The sequence below is a fragment of the Malurus melanocephalus genome, unplaced genomic scaffold, assembly GCF_030028575.1.
Source record: "Malurus melanocephalus ecotype Western Australia unplaced genomic scaffold, MMel_1.1 scaffold_18, whole genome shotgun sequence".
Taxonomy (NCBI): Eukaryota; Metazoa; Chordata; class Aves; order Passeriformes; family Maluridae; genus Malurus; species Malurus melanocephalus.
This window is the reverse complement of record NW_026623250.1, coordinates 1,549,382-1,561,702: the sequence shown is the minus strand read 5'-3', so window position 1 is coordinate 1,561,702 and position 12,321 is coordinate 1,549,382. Positions and strand designations below refer to the sequence as shown.

Below are 12,321 nucleotides of genomic sequence, written 5' to 3'. Positions count from 1 at the left end.
TTTCATTCTTTTTGCTCAGCRTTTACTGATTCAATGTGAGAGATCATTTATCAGGAGTTTCAAGTCTCTAAACTACACATTTTATTTATTCTGTTTTTAATAATCTTTTTACGCCAGTATCACATCCAAAACCTGACTTTTGTTTGTTTTTYGTTTTTAATTGGCATTGGCTTTTGAGGTCATAGGATTTCTTGTGCTTCCATTTGAGCATGAGAGCTGTTATCCCACTTCTATAATTGTCTCTGCAGGAAGAAAGAACCTGGTTGGTACTAGATCTAAGATCTTTTTTTCTACTTGCTGATATCTGGTACTATAAGCTGTGAGAGGAGAAAGGCTTCTAGGACCAAGTCCTAGAATTATGCTTCAGTTTGGTGATCAGGTTCTGAATTGTGATTTTTTTTTTTGTGATTTTTTTTTTTCCAGAGCTGAGTTCAGAAAACCTCAAAAATTGCTTTAAGATCATCAATGCTTATATTTTCTTGTCATCATCAGAATTTTTGCAGGTATGTTACCTTCATATAAAGATTCCTGTTACCACCTCAAGTCCTTACTGGCAAAATGTTTTTTCTCTTATCTTGGAACACACCATACACCCCAACATTTATACACACCCCAACATCTTATTCATTTATGTGTATACAAACATACTCTTCTATTGTTAGCTCTTTATTGTACGCAGTGGATATTCAAATCATGTTTGAGATATATTGGTATTTAGAATTCTTTGTGGATTGATTTAATAGTTTGGTATTGGAAAAGGTCCTATACTGGATAATAATAGTTATTCTAATTATCCTACCAGATTAAAATTATTAATATAGATTCAGCAAGAGTTGAACTAGWGATACTATGCCTTGCTGTCACACCTTCTTAATTAGAAAATTCTTTGAGATTGACTTTTTWAAAATCCTGCAATATTAAAAAGTCAACAAAATGCTTGGATTAGATTTTGGTTTAGGAATAATGAGCATTTTAGCAGATGTGATCTTTGAAGAGAAGCTGGGTCTTTGGACATATGTAAACCCTAAGGAACTGAGTTTTGAAATATATACAAATATATAAATGAATTGCKTAGTACCTTCTTTTTAATTTTATTTCAGATGTATGCTGCTGACTTGTGCCGGTCATTCTGTGAGCTTTTGAAGGACATAACTACCGAAGGTCAAGTTCAAGTTTTAAAGGTGGAGTATAACGAAAATTATACCCAGCTCTGTACGTGTAATGTTTTTAAATAGAATGTAGAACTTGCAGAAGAAACCAAWGTGTTTAGCAGACCTTGACACTGGAGTAAGTTGTGATTTAAAGTCTGCGCATGTGTGTAGAGACCTAATGTGTCTAGGGCAAACCTTTCCAGTCTTTATTGAATGTTGTTTGTATGTGGTCTCAGTGGTATTTCTTTGTGTACCATGTTTTCATTTGTACCATGACACAGAGTTCATGTACCATTTGTACCATGACACAGACTTTGCCATTGGCATGAGTTGCTGTTGTAATGACCAGCACTGCTGAAAGTTGGTAAAGGTTTTTTCAGAGTACCAGAAAGTTGTATTTTCACATGGCCTTCAAATGCTTCATAAGCTTTTGAAATATTAACAATGATACTTTGAATGTGTCTTTTGAAGAATTTTTGAGGAAATACAGTTGGAGTATACATTGAAAGATAACTGAGTAGCAGCTGTGGTGTACTACTAGTGCTTACATTTCCAATGGCTACACTAACAGGGAGCTCTGTGTTGCTTATAAAAACTTGGACTTGAATTTAAATAATTRTAGATGCAATAGAGAATATAAATTGGATCCCACCTGTCTCTTTGGTGGGTCGCTTGCAGGATCCAGAACAGAAAACAACTGGATAAATTGATAATTTTCCCTGTTTGTAGTTACTGCTGTGAGGCGCTTAAGGACTCTAGTTCTAGAATTTACAATGTCAATTCCAGTCTATCAGTGATATTATTTATAGTCTATAGTTGGGCAAATGTTTTATGCAGTAGCTTTTAATCAGATTTCTAAATCTGAATTATGCTGCTAATATAGAATAATTTATTCACTTGGGTGTCAGTRTGGCCCTCCATAAGCTGCAAGATTTGTCTGGTGTACTTGGAACAGTTTCCTAGTTTGCCCTCTTGATTCAGAGGGATAACTGAGCTATAATCCTTGTAAATATTTTTAGAGAAAGCAGAACTTTTGTCAGGCTTCACAATGCTGATTTACTAAACAAAAACATCCAAGATAAGCATTGAGAACAGAAACACCCTGGGGTGTTCTCTGAAATAGCTTCCTGCAATCGACTTAGGCTGGATTAAAAATAGACGTTAGAACAGTAAATAAATTAGTAAAGTTGAAAAATACTAATTTGGATTGATAAGACAATTTCTTCCAAAATAGGGGAGGCTTGATGTGACTTGGTTYTCTAATTATCTGACACAGACAATAAAAGGTTTGAAAAGACTGTGCAAGGACCAAATGAGTTGGCCAAAACTTCCAGTATGCAGAAAGATGAGTGGCGGAACCACTGTATATTTAAAGCCTCTTTTGTATTGCTGCATATTAAAGGTGTACAAAATTAAGAGGCATTGAAAATGGTTGACTGCTTAACATTTTTCACAAGGCAAAAATAGAGTATTAAATGAAACTATTAGGAGCAAGATTCAAAAAGATAAAAAAAATAAGGAGAGATTGGACAAGAGCACAGAAGAGTAGGTTCTTGTGGATATTCCTTTGAGGAAGAAGTGAAAGGAAGACTTAAGTGTTTAAGTAAGGTACCCTTTATGTGCTTCATACACTTCAGTGTGTTTATACATGTGTGGTCTCTGTCTTTACCTGGAAGTAGGAGTGAGCAGCTCTGAGCCCATTATTCTCACAGCCTCTTTCCATCTCCATCTTGGTACATGGGGAGAGCTCAAACATGCGTGCAAAATCAAAACTGGAGAATGCAACTTACTTCAGGGAGCTGCTCATGSGGAAAAAAGAGCTGAGAAACAGAGTAAAGAGTTTAAACACTGGGAACCAGAGGAGGGTACCTAGAATAGCACCTCTGAGAGCACACCTGCAAAGAGCTGGTAGGTSCTAATCAGTGGTTTCACAAAAATGTGACAAGGCAAAGCTGTGGAAATAAGCCCTGAACTGCTGGTACTTTGCCCTGCCATCCACCTCAGTGTGCTGCTTTTCCTGGAACCTTAACAAGGTCCCTTTTTCCAAATCACCTCTTCAACTTTGCSAAGGCCATGGGGAAGCTCATGAGGTGGTGAGGTGGTTGCTAAGTGTTTTCATTAGCATGTCATCTTTTGCCAGGTTTGTTTATGCAGATCAGGTTTGCAGAATACTTTACTAGAATACAGTTCAGCAGTCYGGGGTTTGCTGGTATTTAATGGTAAACATCCTATAAGCATTTTGTATGTGTACACCAGTGCATAAGGTTTTAAAGTTCCTTTAAAAGGAACCTAAAAGGTTAAGATTTATGAATGTACTTTCATAATTATCTAATTTGCTTTTGTTCTTAAGGTTGTAGAAAATGTCCTGAAGGCAAACCCTGTGCTGGGTCCTCAAATGTTTCAACCCCTTCTGCCATCAGTATTAAGGGGTATTATAGATGGGGAGGTAAGAGTTACTTTAACTTTCTACTTTTTCAAAGGGAAAATGACAGTACCTTCTATTATCTGACCCAGTTTTTTCATACTAATGTTGCATTTTCTCTTGTTTGAAGAATATCTGATAGATAGATTTTTTACATCTATTTTAAAGGTCTGTAAAAGTAACACAGTAGCACAAGATATAAATCAACATATCTGTCATTTGTTTGGTCATGTAGTGYTTGTTTCAATAAAACAGCACTAATTTTATTCTGCTGTTCCACATTCCTTCAATGTTAACWCTTTCAAGGGCTGTAATTCTATGCCTGATTTAATCCTTTTTAGCTGTAGGAGTTTTTTTGTTGTTTTTTTTTTTTAAAGACACATACTATTCCCTTTTTAAGTGTACCTGGTCCAGAGGAAAACAGACTGGACCAGGAGAAGATTGGCTTGACCTTCTTTTCCTAATTGGCATATCTAATATGAAGAGCTGAAGAATGCTGTGAGAATGCTTTGTGTGAGATAAGAGTCTTTAAGATTTTTCTGGCTTAGATGTCTCCTCACTTTTCTCTCTTTGTGTTCAACAAACTTCAGTGTYAGATGAAAACAAGTAAAATCCAGTATGCTTTAACTGTGTTGAACCTTTTGGTTCTAGCAGGAAACAGTGGGTCAAATTCCTCATGCTTTTTGACATCTTTGATCAAAACCTTCRCTTTTTTCCAGTTAAAACTTTCAAATATCAATATTTGGCTCCAATTATTGAGTTACATAAGATTTCCAAATTTAAGCCTTGTAATGTTATGTAGCAAAGTACTTTTTCATGTACAAAGCACAGAGTACATTAATAAATTCATTATACCCTATTCAAAATAAGAGAGCACTAACAAAGTCATTACAGCCTTTTCAAAATATATTAAYGTAGGATAGCATTTTCAGGTAAATGTTGGCATTTTGTTTTTCAAGTAAGTTATTATACAAAACACAGTTATATTGTTGCATGATTAATTTTATATGAAACAATCTATACCTTCTTTTAAGAGTAATAACCAAAGATAATAAACCAGTGAACTAATTACTGTATCCAGTTAATTTTGGGACATCTGCAGATTAGTTACTGGCAAATGTATTATAGTTTCTATCTGAAAAAAACCCATCAGAAATACTTAGTATTCATAGCATTAATGAACTTATAAGCACTAATTTGGTTCAAAAGTAATTTTTTAACAGTACAGTAAACTTTTAGTTCCTTAAGATACAGGTTTTAAAATTTAAAGTCAAATCACCTTGCAAGTTTTCTTGGTTTTTCAAAGAAATTGACTTTGAAATTGCACTGGTTTTCATATTGTAAGAGCTGAGAGCTCTGGTAACAATTGCTCACTGAGTCTTCTGTTCCTAGAGACTCTTAAATTGTAATTTATAATTTAAACTTTAGTAAAAGACATAAGGAATGCATACAAATACTTTCCATGTATTGCTGCTCTGTGTGTCAAATGTGTTTCATTTGAGTTAAACTAAGCACCTTTTATTTTGTTTGGGGTTTTTTTTTTGTGTCAGCGGTACCCAGTGGTGATGTCTACTTATCTGGGGATCATCGGTAGAGTTCTACTACAAAATGCAAGATTTTTTTCACTACTTTTGAGCCAGCTGGCATGTGAATTGGGTCAGGAGGTAAGGTTTATTGTCCTTTTTCATCCTTTTGGGTTTTTTGTGTCTTAGTATTTCAGCTGTATTACATAGGGATTTCTTGCTTTCATGGAACCTGAGGAAACTTCTCTCTCTGTTATCCATGCTTGTTCCTGCCCAGCTCACCTTGAAAGGGYCTTTCCTCGTCCTTTACCCTTTTCCCTGAACACAGTGTAAAAACTTTTACTATTTTCCATAATTACTTAAAAGATTCCATTAAATTTTTATACAATCTCTAAATTCTYTTCTTGCTGCATCCCACGATTAGTCATGCAAATCCCCTTAGTTCTCATGGTTGTAGGGTGAGTATTTCTTTCCCTGGGTTATCTTGATGGGTCCTGAAGGATGGGGAATGCTCTAATCATTCCCTCCTGGGTTTCTGATTTCAGGGTCAGTGTGCTACAGTTTCACTGGTGAAGCTACTGAGGTTCTTTTTCTACAAGTGTTCTGTCGTGTTAAATTTTWATAATTTTCTTTCCTAGGATAGAATGTATTTTTCAAACAGAGAAAGACAATTTTTTTTTTCTAAAAATTTTATTTGTCACCCATGCAGGTAAAACAGTGCGAGTCTACGTGCTGTGTCTGTATTAGACTACTAGGGGAGAACTGTTGGAATAATTCACTGTTCAAATAATTCACTGTTCTGAATTAGTTTCCTCTGTATAAATGAAATACATTTCAAATATCTAGGTTAGAGCTAATGGTATGTAGAGTTCAGGGCCTGAAAGCATTGTCACAGAAAATTTTAAAAGTACATATTGTTTGTACTTCTGTCAGATATAGAACTATATAGTGTCTTACCATGACTAAATAATGTATTCATTGGTAGAAAAATTAAAATAAGTTATTTTCTAAATGTACTGATGTACTCATAACTGAATAGGAATGTTGTGTTTCCAATTGCAGTTGGACCAAATTCTTGGTAACATGATTGAAATGTGGGTTGATCGGATGGATAATATCACTCAGCCAGAAAGAAGAAAACTTTCTGCTTTGGCATTGCTTTCTCTTCTGCCTTCATTGAATAGGTAAGCAAATGTACGATATCTTAAATAAGAAAACTTCAAAGACTCTTGAAATGGTTTTTAAAGTATTTCACAATTCTGAGCAGAATATTCCAATATAAGTAGTTTTGCTTATTTTTTTTCCCAAGAGTATCTTAAAAAGATAGAATTTCCATGCTACCTTGTAKTATCTTCTTATTTGGCTTCATAGCATTATAATAACATTTCTTCTGTTTCATGACAAATATCATTTAGTGAAAGTGAGGAACCAGCACTGCAGATTTTATTGTTGATTCTCAAATTAACTTTGAACTATCTGTTCTCTCACCTGTGATTAAGTAGTTGCTTTAGTTGGCGTGTTAGTATTTTGGTGTGCTTTCCAGGGAACAGTGTTCAGTTTGCTATCCTGTTGTAGCTTATCTTTCATCCTGGTTTTCTCTTTTATGACATTAAATGKAAGAGTTACTGTGAAAGAGTGTGAAACAGTTCTTGCACTATAGATCTTAGAGCAAGGAGATTTTACTATTGTCTTTTCAGTAGCCATCATCATTGCTGGATATACATTAGAAATGGAAGTTTTAAATGAAAACACACTGATTACTAGAATTCATGTATAATACATGTTTAGGTGGGAGTTCAGTCCATAGTTACCTTCAGATTATTCTACCTGTTTGACATTCAAGAAAACAAGACTCCATGTGTTTACRTTTAGTCTGCTGTGTTTCCTGAACAGTCTTAAGTTTTGTCTGTTGGGAATTTAGATGTTGCTCCCAAATCTTAAASCTATGTTAGTATCTGTAGAATATGGAGTATCTGTCAAAGCTGTAGAACATGTAGTCACTACCTAAAAAAAAATCAGGGAAGTCTTAATGTGTTACTTAGAGGCTTCATTGCTTTCTACATGCACAGAAGTTTTATTGTTTTTGTCAGATAGATAATCAGGATAACCATCTAGCTAAAGGTGAACCAAGCAGCTGCTTTTTGAGAGGTTTTTTCCCAGTAAATGTAACGGTATTATGTTGTTTATAAGTATATTTGAAATGTTTTTAAAGAGGTGTTAGCTAAAATTTAAGGTGCTGAACTACATCTGTTCTTCCTGTAAAGTTTCTTTTAAAAAGAGGAAGGAAAAAAAAAATGTCTTTAGATAACCATGTTATTTTGAACCACCTTCAGCTGCTCCAGATTTCCTGCTGTAAAAGCCAATTATTTCTGGCAGTCCTTAACATAATAAAACTTTCTGCAAATGGCAGCTTTATTTTTCACTTACTCAAATCATTTAAGAAAGCTCCTTCTCAAATAAAAAGCCTCTCTTTTGTGGACATATTTATGTCAAAGCTATGAAAATTTAACTAATATAATTGATAGACTGCCAAACATACCTTCAGACAGAATGTGTGAAATTGATTCTGTCAATTGATTGTTTCTTTTACTAGAGCAATATGAATCTCTCTGGTTTTGCCATGTCACAGGGATTATACTACACATGCTTGCTGCATACTGTATCTAAAATTTCTGTTACAAGTAAGTTTTTTAAAGCAGGCTTCTTGTGCAAATGCATTAGCACAGTTGAAACAGAAATATTTTAAAAATAAAACTTATTTAAACAAAATGTTTTGATTTATATAAGCATTTCCAAGAAAAGCTAAAGTATTTTTTCCTGTTGGAATGCCTCACTAACCAGGTTCCTGGTTAGATTTTATATTGGATATCTAAGGCCAGTTCAAGATTGCTTGACTGCAGAGGCAGAACAGTATTTTGTCTTCTGAGGATGGCTGATGGGCTGTCTTGGGAAGGCCAAGGTGAGGGCAAGATTCTCCCCTTAGCTGCTGTATGCTGGTCAGGATTGGTACCAGTAGCAGGCTCAGATTTTCAAGGTTCTGCTACAAAGAAAACAGGCATCTGTGCTGTGTCTGGCACTTTCTGAAGACTTTTCTCTTTTTTTCCTGTTGCTTCCTGTAGCCTATAGTTGAAGCACTGGTTTATTTAGAGAGGAAAGAGGGAGTAGACAAAAATAGTGGAAGAAAAATAATGTGTATTCTCATTCTTCCCTTAAGAGTTTTTTATGGATAAAAGGTCAGGGAGAGTGACCTTTTTTATCCTTTCTCTTAACTCTGTAATATTACTTCATAGATTTTAGGTGTTTCTGTTAGTTAGTGATCATGTATATAATAAAAAAATACGTGGAATTTGGTACTGTCTGCATTTTAGGGGAAGGTAAAACTTCCATCACTATTACTTTAAAACCAGTATGACACAAATAATTTTCTATTTCAAGTACAGCCAACTAGTTTGACTAAGCAGATTATAAAGTGACAAATTATTAGCCACACTAATTTTCTTGTCTAGGCAATACCATCCAGAAAAAGAGCAATGGCATGCTTTTGGTACCAACAGTAGTGCTGCATTTTAATCATGCATGCATGTCCTTCGATCTAGCATCCTGTTTATCTTCCCACAGCTGCACATCGTCTTAGTGGTTAGAAATACATATYAAAAAAAGAACAATGACTGTTGCTTTCCTGATTAGTGTGTTGCAGTACCTTTTCACGGAGCAGCAATTTCCTGGTATTACTTAGAGGTTTGCTCAAATTAAATACTGTATAATTGTCTGCATTTGCTAACCATGTGTGATCAATCGATGTTAGCATTTTATTGTGTTTGACAGATATATGCATTAGCAGTATTTCCACGTTTTGTATTCTTACTGCCTGTTTGTCACTCATATCCATCCATGTGCATTTTCATTAATTTATTAAAAATCTTACTATTTCATAAAATGGTCTAGTTCGGTCATATTCCAGCTTGTCTGCTATCTTAATGGCTTGTTTGTGAGCATACAGGTTCAAGAGTACTCTTCAAGACTAAGTTGATTTTATTAGATATGCCCTTAGTCCCTAAAATAGTGCCTAGTGAATATGGTCAGTAGCAGCCTTGTGGAAAAGGTATAGGCCACCACCACTAAAGTTCCTGATGCCAAAGTGGCTCAAATTGTACTATGTCCCCTTCTCCTATGTACATATAGATATACAGATATGGAAGTAATTAGCATGCCTATTTCACTTTTGTCAATTAGTATAATGTCAGTATTACAGTGTTTTGGATGTCCTTCTTTGATGATATTGAAACCTTCTAATGATTTATTAAGCAAAGTAGATGTTGTTTTTATTCCTACAGTTATTCTCTATGTATTTTAGTAGAACACTGACAACACTGAAAGATGCTTAAGAGTGATAGGAACATTTATTCTCTGATAAAAAAAAAATGGAAACAGATTTTGGAAAGATTATAGTGTCAGTGATCAGCCTAGTTTGGTCAGTGATCAGCCTAGTTTGGTGTGGTACCTTACTGTACCCGCAGATATCATTTGACACCATGCTGAAAGCTAAGCACTCCCCTTTTGCAGATGAGTGTTATTTCCACAATGTCACTCTTGAACGGCAGGTTGCCAAGTTTGCTTTTACTCAGTCAGTGCTTTTCAAAACAGGTCACTAATTTTGGTCCTTGAGGATAGGCTCTGTTTTGATGGACATACCTGTGTGGAGGTATGTCCTCTAAAGTCTCCTGCCACTCTAGGAGATTACTTAAAATATGAAATATTTTAATTTATCTTTCTTCATTTCAATTTGTAGGTACATGAGTAGTGACAGTTTTCATTTTACCCCTTCGAGTCAAATATTTTTTTGTGTTGTGGGGAAAGGGTTAAGAGGTTCCCCATCCAGGTTTCTAACCATTAGGTAAATGAATGTCTGCTTTTTCTCACTGTGTATCAAGTCTGATGTGTCAGCCAGTGTGAGTTCTGCCAGTTGGATAATTGGCATTTTGTGAGTGTAAGTACTTACAGTATGTAATTATAAATCTTCATTAGGTTATTATAGAGTTTTGCCTCTGTCATTTGTTAAAATTACTTAGAAATTTTAATTTTCCTCTCAAAAAGTTGTCTATGTGTAATGTTGGTAAATGGCAAGAAAGTGCCTAATAAAATGTCATGTTCTCCTCAGGATAGTTATGTCCTCATTTATAAAGTCAGAATTTCTTACATAATTACTTTACATTCTCCTTCCTTTTATAGAGATGATACTCTGAAGCTATTTTATCTTCCCCTCCATTTTTTTAATCCCTCTAGTTAAAGGTATGCTCACCCACGCCTCTAATAGACTATTAGCATTTAAAGGAGCTGTTTAAATTATGATTTTGCAGTTGTCATCAGTGTTTGGCCTTGGATTTATTTTGCTTGCCTGCCTGACAGGTAGCAGTGCAGTTTTAATGGTAAGAGTGAAAAATGTGGCATTGGTCTTACTCTGACTATCAGTGTGCATAATTCAGAAGGTTACATAGAGCACTGCCAACTTCCTTAATTGCRTGTCACATTATGGCATTGGTGAAATGATGCACTCATTAAACTTTTCTTGTTCACAGTCTCTGTCAATTTTTCTCCTGCACTTGACTGCTRCTATGGACTGGTCAGGAGTATACCATCTTTTCCCCTAAGACCCTTAAGCCTTGATTTCAAGGAAAAGTGTACCAAGTGATGGCAAGGAATTATGTCACTAATTGCAGCTATTTGCAGCTAAGCTGCTGCAAAAGTATAAGCTTCAGTCATAAGGGTTTGGTTGCTGCTGCTACCTTGTTTTTTTTTTATGGCCTGTATAGAGAATTTCTGAGGTCTTTGTTAAAACTATTCTACATATGACTGATCCAAAAATTTAACATTTTAATTWTATAAAAGAGAGCAAAAGATAACAGACTAACTAGCTTCCTTCAAACTCTTTGCAATGTATGGTTTACATGCTTGCAAATTAGWTATTGACGAAGTATAGCATTTTACTAAAAATGTGTAAAAGTCTCAAAACTTTAAGAAACTTAAACCCCAAAATGCATATTTACAGCTGGTTTTGTGTCTGGGTTTGTTCTGAGCTGTTTTAGCACATCTGCTTATTTCTCTCTGCTATACTCTCTGAAATTTGAGGCTGCCAGGGAKTAGCTGAGATTTTTTGGTGACTTTCTTAAACAGTGCCAGATGATTATGATAAGATACAAGTAGTGATTAGCACCACAACCCATGTCACTACAAGAACTTCTGCAAAGAAGTACTTCTTGAAAAATAATGTTTCATATTCAAAGGATTTAAAGTGAGAGAGAAAGTGAGGATTTAAAACAAAACATTGGGTTTTGATATTAAAAAAATGCCTGAGTGGTAAGAATACTTGTATTTCTAAGAAATAGCTGTTGTATTTTGTGTGTGGGTAGTCTCTGTGGTAGCTTTTAGGGTTCGTTGAAGTTTCCTATTTTTGTTAAATATTTGGAGCTGTCAGTTGCTAATGCCAAGTGTATGCCCATCCTGTCTCCTAAACTAGGAGACAGTTGCTGTTGGGTTCTAGAAGTTGAAATTTGGGAAATTACTTTGAGTTCTTTGAACCTTTTGGTTTGAATTACATTCATATTAAGTACCTAACTGCTTTTATAGTTTGAATACAACTTGCTAAATATTGCAGTAAATAGTAAAGGCTGAAGATATAGTGTCACTGTAAGCGTATCACATCTATGGATTACATTCATGGCCAAGCTTCTTTCTATTACTGTTTTGTTCACAAACTTTGTGGTTGTTCCGTAGAGGGCTTAGTTTTCTCAATAAGGAGAATAAATTCTAAAAGTTTCTAAAAGTGAACTTTTAGTTTCACAAGAGTTTTCTGTCATATTATTTTACTAGAGTCTAGGGTCAAGTAAGATTTATAGAATGGAAATTTATTTTCATATTATTGATGGAAAAAATAGTGTTGTTTTTACACTGCAGAAGAGAAAAATTCTCGGTAAAGGAAGCAGCAAGTCAAGATTTTTACTTAAACAGGAATTAAATGCTAGAAGGAATCTGCAATATTTGAGACAATSAGAAATTTTTACATAAACGAGGTAACAAGAAAAACAGAAAAGTGTTCTGGGATCTGATGAGTTAAGGTGTCAACAGTTCAGCTGTCTATTGGATGTTACTTAAATGGTGAAGTCTGTGCTACCCAAACGTAGTTTAGTACCTGAATTACTTTGGTCTGGTCTGATCRTATCTAGAGATG

General features: G+C 34.9%; 1 protein-coding gene across 3 annotated transcripts in view; it reads left to right on the top strand.

Annotated features, from left to right (window-relative positions):
* IPO11 (importin 11) overlaps positions 1-12,321 on the top strand; it is a 79,990-nt gene that overhangs the window by 44,768 nt on the left and 22,901 nt on the right. For all 3 annotated transcript variants that reach the window (XM_057389641.1, XM_057389640.1, XM_057389639.1), the window contains exons 25-29: positions 424-503; positions 1,101-1,181; positions 3,502-3,597; positions 5,124-5,237; positions 6,159-6,280. In XM_057389641.1, coding sequence (XP_057245624.1) covers positions 424-503; positions 1,101-1,181; positions 3,502-3,597; positions 5,124-5,237; positions 6,159-6,280 — 493 coding nt within the window. The remainder of the gene's footprint in view (positions 1-423; positions 504-1,100; positions 1,182-3,501; positions 3,598-5,123; positions 5,238-6,158; positions 6,281-12,321) is intronic.